Source organism: Myotis lucifugus, unplaced genomic scaffold (assembly GCF_000147115.1).
Source record: "Myotis lucifugus unplaced genomic scaffold, Myoluc2.0 scaffold_10, whole genome shotgun sequence".
Classification (NCBI taxonomy): Eukaryota; Metazoa; Chordata; class Mammalia; order Chiroptera; family Vespertilionidae; genus Myotis; species Myotis lucifugus.
Window position 1 is genome coordinate 13222656 of NW_005871058.1, and position 16618 is coordinate 13239273.

General features: G+C 38.2%; 1 protein-coding gene across 3 annotated transcripts in view; it reads left to right on the forward strand.

Moving 5' to 3' along the window:
- Window positions 1–16618, forward strand: part of ATF7IP (activating transcription factor 7 interacting protein) — a 116343-nt gene that overhangs the window by 70604 nt on the left and 29121 nt on the right. For all 3 annotated transcript variants that reach the window (XM_014451714.2, XM_023750057.1, XM_023750056.1), the window contains exons 6-10: window positions 2770–2835; window positions 4682–4761; window positions 6466–6554; window positions 9879–10511; window positions 11901–11962. In XM_014451714.2, coding sequence (XP_014307200.1) covers window positions 2770–2835; window positions 4682–4761; window positions 6466–6554; window positions 9879–10511; window positions 11901–11962 — 930 coding nt within the window. The remainder of the gene's footprint in view (window positions 1–2769; window positions 2836–4681; window positions 4762–6465; window positions 6555–9878; window positions 10512–11900; window positions 11963–16618) is intronic.

Below are 16618 nucleotides of genomic sequence, written 5' to 3' on the forward strand. Positions count from 1 at the left end.
GATACATTTTCCCAAGGAACTCTGAATTTAGTACCTTTCCCTCTAACTTTCTTCAAATTGGGAGAATCTATGGAGTTCCCTATACTGCACAAGTTTTAATGAAAGAAAATAAGACTTTCTAAGAGCATCAAATACATGTTTTCTTATTTACAAACATATACACTCTTCTCTCTCTCTCTTTAAAATATATACTTACTGATTCAGAGAGGAAGGGAGAGGGAGAGAGAGATAGAAACATCAATGATGAGAGAGAATCATTGATCGGCTGCCTCCTACACACCCCTGGGCATGTGGCCTGACCTGGAATCAAACTGTGACTTCCTGGTTCATAGGTCGATGCTAAACCACTGAGTCACACCCGCCGCACTCAATTCTTATTTATAAATTCATTCCAAGGACATATACAGCTTGAAAAGCTTTGGAAGCAGTTTCAAAAAAAACACTAGCTTTTAAGTAACAAGAAAACAGTTATAGAAGAAAGTTTAAATTAAAAGAAAAAAATTGTTTTAATTTATTCAAGAGTGGGAACATCCTCCATGAAAATGTGTACCTTGACTGTGGATGGCTGGTTGGCCTTATCACACCTTAGGAATTCAAATGCTTTTTACAATGACAAGAAAGAGAGTTTCATTTCATTTCTCTACCAGGATAGATGTCTGTCAGCAGAAGGTGGACATCAATAAAAGGAGGGGCTTGCACAATCAATCCAGAAAGTCAGCAATCTATGAATAATCCAGAACCCAGTATTTATCTCCTCTGCCACACACTCTCCCTCCCAGCCAGTGAGCAAGATAATTACTCTCAAGTCAAGCTAAGTGCCCCCCAGTCACAGTGGCCCAATGCTGACATACAAAGCATACAAATAATTCTCACTCTGGCATAAAAGTGACAACTTTCTTGGAAGAAAAGCAGATACTGTAAATTTCTCAAAGTCTTCATGAAACATTTTTTAAAGTAATTTTTACTACTTTAGAAAATATGCATACATGGGAAACCATCTGTAATAAAAGGCCCATTCTATGAAATTTTACCTGGTCCTACTCATATCTGCAATCATAATCATATTTACAGACAAATATATCTATACTAATAAAAGAGTAATATGCTAATTAGACTGGGAGACCTTCCAGGGGACCTTCCAGATGTTCTTCTGGACAAAACCATGGTGGTGGGGCCGAGGTAGAGGCGGTTAGAGGCCAAGAGGGGAGGGCAGTTGTGGGTGATCAGGCTGGTGGGGGGTGGGGCAGTTGGGGGTAAGCAGACCAGCAGGGGGGCCAGTTGGGGGCAAGCAGGCCATCAGTGGGGGTCAGTTGGAGGTGATCAGGACAGTGGGGGGGCAGTTGGGGATGAGCAGGCCAGTGGGGATGGAAGGTAGGGGCGAGCAGGCAAGCAGGGGGGGACAGTTTGGGGTGATCAGGCTGGGGGGGGGCATTTGGGGGCAAGCAGGCCGGCAGCAGGGGGGAGGGCAGTTGGGGGCGAACAGGCCAGCAGGCAGAGTGGTTAGAGGCAATCAGGCAGGCAGGCAGGCAGGTGAGCGGTTAGGAGCCAGCAGTCCCGGATTATGAGAGGGATGTCCGACTGCTGGTTTAGGCCCAATCCCTGTAAACTGGCAGGACATTTTTCGAGGGGTCCCAAATTGGAGAGGGTGCAAGCCAGGCTGAGGAACACACCCTCCCCCGTGCATGAATTTCGTGCACCGGGCCACTAGTTAAAGAATAACAGAATAATGAAATTAAATGTTTCAAAGTAATATTACATGAGCACTCATATAACTGCTATTGAAATTATAAATGAGCAAAGCCTTTCTGAAAAACATTTAGATAAGAGCCTTAAAAATATACTCTAACTTAGGAATTCTATTTCTGTGAATGTTGTCTATGGAAATCATGTGAAAGAACAAACATTAATTGCAGTGTTATTTGACTATGGCAATACATTGAGGAACATTGACATCAATCTGGAAAGTGAAATATATATGATTTAATATATATGATATACAGTAGGTCCTTGTGTTACGTCGGAGATCCGTTCCTATGGCACGACGTAACGGCCCAATATAACGCCGTAAGTTGGAACCCACCTACTAAGCACCTATGTCACTCACATGGAGCACATACACAGCAGTAATGAAGTGAAACAGTAAAAAAAAATTTTAAAGATAATTCCTGACCTTTACTTGTGGTAAATAAATAATAAAAAACATAAAGCACATATATTTTATTTTATTTTTAAAAAATAAATGGGAGATGGCGACGTAACCATGAAACGATGTCTGTCGAGTCCAATGTAATCCGAGGACTGCCTGTATATATATAAAATCAATGGTATATATTGATTCAATATATTATACATGTACCCATAAGTAGTATTGACAAGGGATCTTTATTACTTACAGATATGCTTATTTTTGCTACTACAAAATTCTCTTGTGAGAAAGTGAAGTGTGATTACAACTATGTTTAAAAATAACAAAAAACAATCATACATATTCAGAAATGTACTGGTTTGTGAGCAAGTATCCATAGTTCTAGGAGGAAAAAAGCTAATCTTAGTAGCTTTACCTGTGGGTATCAAATTTAAGGCCATTTTAGTTTTCATTATAATTTTCTGTGTTTTTCAAATATATGTTTTACAATCAGCTTACTTTATTTATTTTTTTGCTGTTTGCTATCTTTGAGGATCCTGTTATCTATGAGTTTCTTGTTATATGGGTTACATTTTAATACCATAATGCCACTTGAGTTGTCTTTCCATTTTTGCTTTTTGTAGGCCAAGATAGCCAGGTTAACCAAACGCTTTGGAGCAGCCAAAGAAGATCTTAAGAAAAGACAAGAAGTAAGAATTTCTCTTGTTGCACAATTAATATTTAGCTCTAACTGATAATCTTAGTTAATGCTGAATTAGGAGGAAACACTTCCTTTATTACAGTTTTGAAGTTTGCTCTCATTCACTGTACTTACTGTATGTTGTTTCTGCAGCTCTATAATTAATTTTTAACCCTTTCCTAATTTTCAGTTACTGTTTTCACATTTTAACACATATCAATTACTTTTAATTTATGGCATTCTTGAAGCTGTATTTTCTATACATGCAGACTGAAGGGTCCCGGGTTTGATTCTGGTCAAGGGCACATGCCCTGGTTGCGAGTTCGATCCCCAGTAGTGGGTGTGCAGGAGGCAGCTGATCAATGATTCTCTCGCATCATTGATGTTTTTATCTCTCTCTCCCTCTTTCTCCTTCTCTGAATTCAATAAAAATATATATTTTTAAAAAATTATGTTTTTTGGGATTTATCCTAGTCTAGTCTGTTATCATTTTAGTATTCCACTGCCTTCAGTAGCCCGTTCTGCCCTTCCTTTCTTACACTATGTAAGTTAAGTCCAAACATGGTAGCATAACATAAACACTATTCTATAGCCTAGTTTTTCTTTTTGTTGTTTCCTTAGTTACTCTGTAGTACATTATTTAAAAAAATTTAAAAATATGTTTTTATTGATTTTTAGAGAGAAAGAAAGGGAGAGGGAGAGAGAAACATGGGATGTGAGAAACATCGATTGGTTGCCTCCCGCATACATCCCAACAGGAATTGAGCTTGAAACCTGGGCATGTGCCCTCCCTGATTGGGTATCGAACTGGCTACCTTTTGGTGCACGAAGATGATATTCAACCAAGTGAGCCACACCAGCTGGGGCATGCAGTACATATTTTTAATATAGCATTTGCATGTTGCTTTTTAGTTTTTCAGTTGAATTTCTTTCTCTTCCTCTTGACTTTTTTCCCCATTTGAGCAATTCACATTTCTTTTTGTATTGATAGATCCATTATCTGGCACATGATAATTGCCAATAATAATTATTTCATTAATAATCACTATTTCTACAAGATTTTTCTGTCTTGATTCATTTTCTCACTTGACTTAAAAACAATTTTATAGTTTCAAGCTTACCTTGTCCCTCCACCCCCACTGATTCCCTTCCCCCCACAACTAATAATTTGTTCTTCATCTCTGTATTGTTTTTACTTAACTTTTAAAATTCTGTTTTCTCTCTTTTTTTCTTGAGTAACTGACAATTGGTTTTTTCCTTTGTTCTATATAGACTAATTTCCCCAAACTCGCTTAGACATATCCAAAGATTTTTCATTATAGATTTTTCAACTACATAATTTCCTGATTTTAAATTTCACTTTCTCAACTTTGTTTCTTTGTTATAATGTGTAAAATGAGCTATTTTATTTCTTATATTAGAAAATTTGTATAAATCTTTTTTGAACCGTTTTTATTTGCTATGCCTAGTAAAGTATATGTAGACATTCACTAGATATTTATTGAATGAGTATATCTGGTTTATTATTAATATTTTTATTGTTTTGTTTATTGAGCCCTTACAGCATGTAAACCATTTTCATAGTCTTCATTTTATTTGCTCATCTCAAAAAACTGAGGTATCAGAATTTTATTACATTTGTCTTTTGTATAATAAGCAGTTGTTTCCATTAAGTACTGTGCTTAAGACAGCTAACAAGTGGCAAATCCAAGATTCAAATTCTTGTCTCAACTAATAATATTTTTCATGGAATTATAGAAGTAACAGATAATATATTGATAAAGCATTTAAGGTCTTATTTTTAAAGATTTGTTTTATATTGGGTTTTATTTTACCTTGGTATTTTTCTCCCTTAGAATCCACCAAACCCACCTGTACCTGTATCACCAGGAAAGTCTATAGTTGATGTCAACAGCAATAACAGTGTGCCCTATAGGTGAGAATAATAAACAGTCTATTTGTCAAGTATTTATTCCCCTCCCCCCTTTTTTTTCTTTTTTTTCCTTTTTCTTGTGTTAATCCTCACATGGGGATATTTTTCCATTGCTTTTAGCTAGAGTGGAAGGGAGGGAAAGATGGAGGGAGGGAGGGAGGGAGGGTTACTGGGGTGAGGGGGAGAACATCGATGTGAGAGAGACACATTGACAGGTTGCCTCCTGCATGTGGGGACTGAACCTGCAACCCAGGTATGTGCTCTTGACCAGGAATGGAACCTGCGACCCTTTGGTGCATGGGCCGACTCTAACCACTGAGAACACTCCCAGGACCTCTTTTTCTACCTTTTAAAAATAAAATTCACTCATTTTTCCCATCCACCAGCCCCCACTTCTGGCAACTACCAATCTGTTCTCTATATGAATTTTAAAAAATACGTATTTTTTTTAGATTTCTTAAAATGAATTTTGTTTTTTTAGATTTCTTTCTCTCTTTAACTTCGCTTATCAGCATGTCTTCAAGATCCATCCATGTTGGGGGTCAAATGGGAAAATTTTTTTTATGACTAAATAATACTCCTATGTGTGTATATGTATAAAAGTTTGCTTACCCATTCATCCATAGGTGAGCACTTAAGTTGTTTCCATATCTTGGTTATTTTAAATAATGCTGCATTGAAAATGGTTATGCATATATCTTTTCTAATTAGTATTTTGGTTTACTTCAAACAAATATCCAGATGTGTAATTGCTGTATCATATGGTAGCTCTATTTTTAATTTTTTGAGGAAGCTTTGGACTGTTTTCAATAGTGACTGCACCAATTTACATTTCCATCAATAGTGTGCAAGGTTTTTAAATAGCAAGTCTGTCAAGTTTCCAAATAACTCATATGTAGAATCTAATGAACAAAATTAACTGTTGAACAAAATAGACCCGAGACATAGAAGCATGGTACAGACTCTAGAATCTCAGTGGGAAGGTGCGGGTAGGTAGGAAGAGATCAAAGAACTTGTATGCATAAATGTATAACCCATGGCACAGACAATAGGGTGTGAAGGCCTGGGGTAGTGGGTGGGGTGGTTAGAAGGGGTCAGTGGGGGGAAAAAAGGGACATATGTAATACTTGCAACAATAAAGATTTTTAAAAAATAAAGTAATAAAATAAGAGAACAAGTTTCTGATTTTATTTTGCAGAAACATCTTGGAATCTAATCTTAGGTATTAGTATAGAGACAAGTGGTATACCAAATTAAGTGTATTTCCTTCCTTTTTGCTTTGTTATGGATATTGGTTTTGGTAATTTATTATAAGGCTTTCTTTGGTCATTGCAGATTTCTTTTATCACTTGTACTAAATAGTATTCTCTCAAGTAACTGAGAAATGCTTTGGTCAGGGGTGATAAAAGCTAGTGTCTGCAGATTTTAGGACCTACATTTGGTTTTCAGGTAAAAGTATTAAGGACATTAGAATATAAGAGGAAGACTCTTCTCTAATGCCATAGGACACTTCCCCTCCTGCCCTAGCATTCTGAAGTCTATGTGGTGGTTTTCCCTCAGTGCATTCACTTGAAATTTAATGCTGCAATAGCTATGTCTAGTCACTCTTTTTTTTCCCATGGGCCACTGCTTTATCTATACATAAATTGATGTTCCCTACAATGTTATATTCATGACTGACTATTTTTGTGTATATATATTTCATAGAAACACAGGTACAGTGAGACAGTTGCTGGAGTCCAAAAGAAATGTAAGCGAGAGTACACCACCATCCATTCAAACCCCTGTGAATACAGGTAACAATATTTTTTAACACTGAAATACATTTTCTTAGTGTAATTGGAGACATTGGTTTTCTTTTCTTTTGAGGATGAAATTTGCTAGAAACTGAGCATACGGCCTAACCGGTTTGGCTCAGTGGATAGAGCATCGGCCTGCGGACTCAAGGGTCCCAGGTTCGATTCTGGTCAAGGGCATGTACCTTGGCTGCGGGTACATCCCCAATTGGGGGCATGCAGGAGGCAGCTGATTGATGTTTCTCTCTCATCGATGTTTCTAACTCTCTATCCCTCTCCCTTCCTCTCTGTAAAAAACCAATAAAATATATTTTAAAAAAAAAGAACCTGAGCATATTGATCTAAAATTGAGTGCTTAAGTATATAATTTTATTTAAACACTAGAGGCGCAGTGCACGAATTCGTGCACGGGTGAGGTCTGGCTGGCCCAGCCCCAATCGGGGTGGATTGGGGCCGGGCCTGTCAGAAGGAGGAGATGGCGGGAGGTTGGCTGCCTGGCCCATCCCCATTGGGGTGGGGGGGCCGATCTGGGGTGGGGCCAGGCAGGAGGAGGGGCTGCAGGAGGTTGGCCGGCCCAGCCACCCCCTATTGAAGTAGGGGGGTGTGCAGTCAGGGGCAGGGCCAGCCAGGGGGATGGGCTGTGGGCTGATCAGGGTGGTGGGGGCTCACCGGGGGTGGGGCCTGCTGGGGGGAGGGGCTTCAGGAGTTTGGCCAGCGAGCCCCAACCCTCTGATCAGGCGGTTCGCTGGCCGCAGTGGGCATAATAATGACCAGTCGTTCTGGTTATTACAGTGTTTTGTTCTGGTTGCTGGCTTTTTATATATATAGATTAGGATTCCATATATGAATGGAAATACAGAAATTGAAATCTCTACTGTAGTGGTTCTCAAACTTTTTAGTCACCATATCCCTGTATAATCTTAAAAACTATTAAGAATCCCAAAATTTTTGTTTATGTGGGTTATGTTAATTGATATTTACTATAGGAAGAATATAAAATTAAATGTTTGCTTATTCATTAAAAAATAATAAATACTGCCTAGCCAGTTGGGCTCAGTGGATAGAGTGTCATTCTACATACTGAAGGTCCCAGGTTTGATTCTGGTTGAGGGCACGTGCCTCAGTTGCAGGCTCAATCCCCAGCCCTGGTCGGGTGAGTGCGGGAGGCAACCAACCGATGTATCTCTCTCACATTGATGTTTCTCTATCTCTCCTCCTTCCTCCAACTCTAGAAATCAATGGGAAAATATCCTTGGGTGAGGATTAACAAATAAAAAAATAATTATTAACACCTTATTTCGCAACACGTGTTTTAATGAAAAATAACTTCTAAGCTTAAAAAAGTAATGAAAAGAGTATGATTGTCTTACATTTTTATACATTTCTTTTATCTCACTTAAAACATTAAGATCCCTATGAAAGCGGGATTCTTTTTTTTTTTTTAATATATATATATTTCTTTATTGGTTTCATAGAGGAAGGGAGAAGGAGAGAGAGAGAGATAGAAACATCAATGATGAGAGAGAATCATTGATTGGTTGCCTCCTGCACGCACCCCACTGGAGATTGAGCCCGCAACCCAGGCATGTGCCCTTGGCCGGAATCGAACCTGGGACCCTTCAGTCCGCAGGCTGACGCTCTATCCACTGAGCCAAGCCAGCTAGGGCGAAAGCGGGATTCTTATATCTACATTTGCATTCCTTGTTGAAGTTTGTTGTTTTGATTGAAATATATGAAGAAAATTCTGCCTCATACAAATTTGTGGTTGGAAAAGGCTAGCTCTTTTAGAGAACTGTGGATATTTTCTTTGAAAATCAAGTAGTAGTTTGTTTGTTTGTTTGTTTATTTATTTATTTTTTATTGATTTCAGAGAGGAAGGGAGAGGGAGAGAGAGAAACATCAATGATGAGAGAGACCAGAATCGAACCTGCAGCCCTTCAGTCTGCAGGCTGATGCTCTATCCACTGAGGGCTATTTTGTTTGCTTTTTTTACTGTGAACATGTGATGGTAAAAAATGTAGTGATAATTTTAGTACCACTACTTGATTTTTGTACTGAAGTATCAGAAGTTTTACTCATCATTGCTTTGGCTCCATCAGTGCAAATATCTACCTGGTGAAAAAGTAAAATAATGTTTTATTATTGTTATGAAAATAGTTTTGATACTGCAAGCTCCTGAAAGGGTCTCAATTACCCCAAGTATCCCACTGAACCATACCTTGAAAATTGCTGCTCTCAGTATGCCTGTGATTTTGGAAGAAAGACTACAGATCAATGAGAAAGACACTTAGCCATCTAGCTTCCTTATTTCATCTCCCATCAACACTCTGCCATCTTCCATTTATATATATAAAAGGCTAATTTGCAAAGTGTCCCCTCAGGAGTTCGACCAGGAGACCAGGAGTTCAAATGCTCACTATGACATGTGCTTACCACCAGGGGGCAGCATGGGACAAAGAAAGTCCCCGGCCAGCAGCCGGGGAAGGATAGCCCTGGTCGGCAGTTGGAGGAAGGCCCCAGCCAGCAGTTGGAAGGCCCCGATCAGCCCTGATCGCTGACCAGGCCTAGGGACCCTACCTGTGCATGAATTTTGTACCCTGGGCCTCTAGTCCTATAAAATAAAGAGCTAATATGCTAATTAGACCAGATGGTGGAACGACCTTCTGGAATGACCAGTGGGGGGGGGAGGGGCAGGGCCGTGAGGCAGCCGGGGCTGCGAGGGCTGAGCCCCTTACATGAATTTTGTGCATTGGGCCTCTAGTATTATATAATGTTAATAGAGTATCAGTGTAGGCAGCCTTCTGTCTCTAGTTCTTCTCCCAGGCAATTCAATACAACTTGATCCGAAGATCCAATTTCATATGGTCCAAATGATAAGATACATGGCCAAGTTTGCCTATTCATTAATAGTGATGATGCTTACTAGACTTTCTATTTGAGTTTATATATTGCTAGTGTCCCAAAGCATTTGTAATGTTTTAAATGTAGTTTCAAAAATATCTAAACAATATTACCAATTTTTCAGTTATTTTTCAGTTATGCTATAGTTATTACAGTAATTTTCAGACACTGTTTTGATAAGGAGATAGCAGTCCTTCATATTAATCATAAACCATGTGATGTTTTCATAATAGACTGATCATAGATGCAAAATGCTTCTACAAATTTAACTCAAAGAAGTTCAAGAATTTAAATCTGGAAAGAATTTCATTATGAAGGACTTTACTGTATCTACTGCAATCCATTAAATTATTATTGTGTTTTATTATCCTAGCTGATACATGGAGATAGCCATTTAAACAGATTTCTTTTTTCTTTCTATAGTGTCTTCAACCAATCTTGTCACTCCTTCTACAGTTGTCAGTAGTCAACCTAAATTGCAGACTCCAGTGACTTCGGGTTCTCTGACATCAATTCTTCCTGCACCCAACACAGCTACAGTAGTTGGTACTACTCAGGTGCCTAGTGGAAATCCCCAACCTACAATCTCTTTACAATCATTACCAGTGATTTTGCATGTACCTGTTGCGGTATCCTCCCAGCCTCAACTTCTACAGAGCCATCCCGGGACTTTAGTAACTAATCAACCATCTGGCAACGTTGAATTCATTTCTGTACAGAGCCCACCTACAGTGAGCAGTCTCACCAAAAATCCAGTATCCTTGCCATCCTTGCCAAATCCCACTAAACCAAACAACGTTACTTCTGTGCCCAGTTCTAGTATTCAAAGGAACTCTCCTGCCAGTGCTGCACCATTAGGAACAACACTTGCTGTACAGGCTGTTCCAACAGCGCACTCTATTGTACAAGCCACAAGGACTTCTTTACCCACAGTAGGCCCATCAGGACTCTACAGTCCATCAAATAATCGTGGTCCTATACAGATGAAAATTCCAATTTCTGCTTTTAGTACTTCATCTCCTGCAGAACAGAGCAGCACTACTACCCCAAGAATTGGTAAGTCACTGTGTAGCTTTAATAATAGAAATTAAAGCTTGCTAATGATCTGTAGATAATTGAACTTTTCTATTTGTTTGTAGAAGTGGCTAGCATCATTAGAAAAACAAAGTAAATGGAATATTCTGGGGGTTATTTTTATTTATTTTTTTATTATTTTTTTAAAATATATTTTATTGATTTTTTACAGAGAGGAAGGGAGAGAGATAGAGAGTTAGAAACATCGATGAGAGAGAAACATCGATCAGCTGCCTCCTGCACATCTCCTACTGGGGATGTGCCCGAAACCCAGGTACATGCCCTTGACCGGAATCGAACCCGGTACCCTTCAGTCCGCAGGCCGATGCTCTATCCACTGAGCCAAACCGGTTTCGGCCCTGGGGGTTATTTTTAATAAGTTTTAGTTACATAAGAAATTATGTTGTTAAAATGGGATTTGAGAGAGAGTTTGTTTTGAGTGAGAGGCTAGCATTTGTATTTAACTTTTAGGCATTTTTCTAATCTGGGTGAATTTTTTTATTTAGGCTTTGTAGCAAGCATTATTTTATAATACATTTGCCAGGAATATATGAATAGAACAAATTTATTTTAAAGTATCTAATTGACCTAATGTATGCTTAAAAGAGGAAAATAAACATCACATATTTTCCCTACCCATTTGTGTGCTCATCATTCACATCTTCCAAATTTGAACAGTTTAAAAATAGGTTCTGCCCTGTCTAGTTTACTACGCAGTGCTTGATTGTGTCTTGTTTTCTCTGTTGTATATTTTCCCCTATGACATATTTTATGATTATGTTTGTATATATGTGTACTTTGAAGTATTGCAAAAGGAGAGCTTGATTGTATCTGTATTTAAAATCTTTTAAACTCCTTTTTTAAACTACATTTTGTATGCATTCTCTTTTTTTCAATTATAGTTGACATTCAATATTTTATATTAGTTTCAGTTATAGAATAGTGGTTAGACATTCATATAATTTATGAATTGTTTCCTTTGATAAGTCTAGTAACCATCTGGCACTATGCATAGTTATTACAATATTATTGACTATATTTCCTACGGTATATGTTATATCCCTATGACTATTTTGTAACTACAATTTGTATTTTTTAATCCCTTTAGCTTTTTCCCCCAACCCTCATCCCATCTGGCCACCATCAGTTTGTTCTTTTGAATAATTAATGCTTAGCCTAGAGACAATTTAAGTCAAAGAGAGGTTCATGCTGGGTAACAAATCTCTAATAGTTATTTAAATTATAAGTGTGTGTGTGTGTGTGTGTGTGTGTGTGTACGTATGCATGTTTCTGTATATAAAGCACAACCCAACTTTTCACATTTTTAGGTGCTTTTAAAAATGGCTGACTTTTTAAATTTTGACTCCTCAGAAAACCAGACAAACAAAACAATAGATGCTTCTGTTAAGAAAGCAGCTGATAGCACATCACAGGTAAGATTTTCCTTCTGTTTCAAATTAAAATTCTAATTATAGTCCACAAGACAATGGATTTCTACCAGTATTTTTTAATACAATGAAAATTATTCTGTGTTCTTTACAACTCTTCAAAGATTTCCAAACAGCTTCTCTGTTATATTGAACAAGAACTGACTTTCTTTGCTTAGTAATTCTCCTAGAGGTAATGTTATTTTATTATATTGACTAACTGCTTGGCTTATATAATTGACAGTCCAGCTATTTGCCTAAGTGGCAAATATAAAACACTGTGAAACAGCCTGTGATTCTTTAGAATATCCTTTTCTGATTACTTATGGCTAACTTACTTTTTCTGTGACAAATCTTACTAGGTTGAACACTTTAAAGTTAGTAGAGTTTCAAAGAAATCTGAATGGGCTGTATGGAAATGGTTGTTGTTTAATCAGACTTAGTTAGGAACTCGTTAAATATGTAAAATACTATCTTTTTTTGTAGTCATTGAATGAAGATTTCTCTAATGTCCTCCAAATAATTATTTGTCAACATATTTCACATAGAATGTTTTATTATAACATATTTTTTCACATATCTCATTTCATATAATACATTAATATATTGAATATAGTGTAAAAATTATTTATTCAAATTATCAGCATATATTATAAAACAATGTAGAATTTTTTTATGCTGCTGTCTGTAATTATAGTCCTGATTTGAGGGACTCAGGTTCACCCTCAAGTTGGTTGATTTGCTAGAACAGTGGTTCTCAACCTTCCTAATGCCGCGACCCTTTAATACAGTTCCTCATGTTGTGGTGACCCACAACCATAAAATTATTTTCATTGCTACTTCATAACTGTAATTTTGCTACTGTTATGAATCGTAATGTAAATATCTGATATGCAGGATGTATTTTCATTGTTATGAATTGAACATAATTAAAGCATAGTGATTAATCACAAAAACAATATGTAATTATATATGTGTTTTCCAATGGTCTTAGGTGACCCCTGTAAAAGGGTCGTTCGACCCCAAAAGGGATCGCGACCCACAGGTTGAGAACCACTGTGCTAGAAAGACTCATAAGGCCCATAGCAGGGTACTTACGGTTTATACAGCAAAAAGATAGAAAGCAAAAATAACAAGGAAAAGATAAGCATCAAGTAGGGTTCAGAGAGGTTAGACACAAGCTTCTAAATCTTCCCCTATCCATCATCACATAGCATGTGCTTTCTCTCTTTATTATTAACTTCAGTGACAAGTACCAAGAGTCTCTGCCCAAAGAAGCCTGACTAACTCTCAAGGTCTGAGGTAGTTTAGAGGGCTGGTCATATAGCAATATCTTCCTATGTAACCAGTCGAAACTCAAAAACCCAATAGTAAAATCAGACATACATCAATAATCTTGATGTTTGTGCGAATCAATCTTGACAAAGCAGTATGACAAATTCCGGTCAAGGGCATGTACCTGGGTTGCAGGCACATCCCCAGTAGGAGATGTGCAGGAGGCAACTGATCGATGTTTCTCTCTCATCGATGTTTCTGGCTCTCTGTCTCTCTCCCTTCCTCGCTGTAAAAAATCAATAAAATATATTTAAAAAAAAAAAAACAAACAAAAAAAAAAAACAAAAACCCAATAGTAAAATCAGACATACATCAATAATCTTGATGTTTGTGTGAATCAATCTTGACAAGGCAGTATGACAAATTCCACTTTTCAAGGTGTTCAAAAGAAAATTATTAATCATTAATGGAAACTTTTCAAAGGCCGCATTCTTGGTAGCTAATCAAGTCTCAGTTATAGTTCCAAGTTCCCTTGGAGAGATGTGCAAAAAGTGAACAACCAGGTGTTCTGTGTTAAGTTCCTTCACAATTGGTGAAGTGCCCTATTGTAATTTTTCATATATGTTTTTTTTTGTTTGTTTCATTACCAAAAAAACACAAAAAACAACCCTCTCTTGAAGTTTTCTTTTTTTTAAAAATATTTTATTGATTTTTTACAGAGAGGAAGGGAGAGGGATAGAGAGTTAGAAACATCGATGAGAGAGAAACATCGATCAGCTGCCTCCAGCACACCCCCTACTGGGGATGTGCCCGCAACCAAGATACATGCCCTTGACCGGAATCGAACCTGGGACCCTTCAGTCCACAGGCCGATGCTCTATCCACTGAGCCAAGCCGGTTAGGGCCTCTTGAAGTTTTCTTAGTGTTGACTTAATGAGAGTGGTCATATTGGAGAAGTATACACCATTAGATAACTTTTAATAAAATAGATTGTTAGTATAAAACCTACTTGACAACAATTAAGGGTTGTTTTTTTTTTATAGTTTCAAATTGAGAACTTTAGTAAGATTTGTAAATGCAGATATAAATGTGTGATTTCTCTGATTAGATACGTTTTCTCATTAGTGATGTCAGAAAAAATGTAAAAGGACCTATGTATATGTATATGTGTTTGTTTATAAATCTGCACCTAGTGGCATAGATATAATCAGCCCTAGAGTCAGACAGCCTGGCTCCTGTCACTTTTTAGTGGATAGCCTTTGGGCAAGTTACTTAATACCTTGGATTTCTCACCTATAAAATGTGGGTAATGCTATTACCCACTTCATAGGATTACTATAAAAATTAAATTTGTTAATATAAAACATTTAACACAGAGCCCTATAGCAATAGTGTCAACTATAATCTTATAATTGCTATTAATAATTATTGAAATAATTACCAATTTTATTTCTCAAGAAGTAAACATAGCTAGGAAACTACCTGTAATATATAATAATAGATAATAAGTTGTTTGTTAGGTTGTGACCAATAAAAATATAGCAGATTAGATTTTATTGTAGACCTTCTTGTCCTATTATAGAGTATACATTATAGGAAAATATGCATCTCATAATAAAGCATCAAAACATGACATGAAGGCTACCAAATCTATGGAAGAAATAGACAAATAGGACATTTTATTATTATAAAGTTTCCCTCTTTGTATCTTGTCTAATATTTACATGGTCACAGCAGCTTTTTTATATTTACTTTTTTCAGTGTATTTATGTCTTCATATTTAAAGTGAGTATCTAGGATGTCTTATCCCATGTGACAATCCCTATATTTTAATAGGAAATTTTAGTCTGTTTACACGTGGTATAATTATTGATATAGTTGTATTTAGGTCTTCTGTTTTATAATTTTAAAAATTTGTTTCATCTAAATTTTGTTTCTATGTGGTTTCTTTTTTTCTTTATTTTGTGTTAATCTTATGGGGTTTTTAAAAACATTTTATCTTAATTCTCCTGTTTTCCTTTTATTTTTGTTTTTCAGTTTCTACTTCTTAATTGCACATTCATTAATATATTTCCTTTAATTCTCTCTTTTCCCTCTCTTTCTCTCTAATCCTCACCGGAGGATACTTTTCCATTGATTTTTAGAGAGAGTGGAAGAGAGGGGGAAAGACAGAGAGAAACATCAATGTGAAAGAAACATATCGATTGGTTGCCTCCTGCACACACCGACCAGGGCCCAGGCCAGGTACCTGCAGTTGACGGGAATCCTAAGCAGATGCTCTATCCACTGAGCCAAACTGGCTAGGGCCTTTGAATATATTTTTAACAGCTACTTTGAAGTTTTTGCTAAATTCAAAATCTGGCTTCACTTGGAACCATTTTCCATTAACTACCTTTTGTCTTTGGTTGTATTCTACTGGTCTTCGCATATTTTTGTTATTCTAGTAATTTTTGTTGGTGTTTTTTTTTAATATATTTTATTGATTTTTTACAGAGAGGAAGGGAGAGGGATAGATAGTTAGAAACATCGATGAGCGAGAAACATCGATCAGCTGCCTCCTGCACGCCCCCTACTGGGGATGTGCCTGCAGCCAAGGTACTTGCCCTTGACCGGAATCAAACCTGGGACCCTTGAGTCCGCAGGCCAACGCTCTATCCACTGAGCCAAACCGGTTAGGGCTTGTTGTTTTGTTGTTGTTATTATGTGGGTCCCCTGGGTCTTGCACAATTCCCATCTGCTCCCTCCAGGCATTTTAACTGACCCTCACCTACTTCCCCCACCTCCCATCAGGACCCCAGTTTAATGTAAACACTCAATCTCCGGTATCTGCAGGGGGTGATCTGTGGTGGGCGGAGCTCCAGGGGTAGTAATATTACTGTGCAGGAGGCTTAAAGTTCACAAAGGCGGTGTGGCGGATGGAGTTCCAGGTTTGGGGGCTCCGAGTCCAAAATACCCTGAGGGCCCAGGATGGAGGGAAGATGGATTTGGGGACAAAAGGTCGGTGACGTCCAGATTTGTGGTGGGGAACAGAGTCGGTTGAAATCCAGGATGGGGGTGTCTGAGTCCCGGAGAACCGATTTGGGATCGATTTGGGATCCGGGACTCTTAGGAGCTGGAGTCTGAGCCCGAGGCCATATTGTGGGGGAGGGGAGGGGAGGGCACGCAGCCCAGGAGGGGAGCCAAGGCGGCCAGCGTGGGCCCGGGCAGCCCGTGGTGGTCGCGCACAGACGCACAGCCACGCACAGCCACGCACAGCCACGCACAGCCACGCACAGCCACGCACAGCCACGCACAGCCACGCACAGCCACGCACAGCCACGCACAGCCACGCACAGCCTGGGAGCGAAGCTCCCCCAGTGATGGTGAGCAGCTCCAGCTCCTTAATCC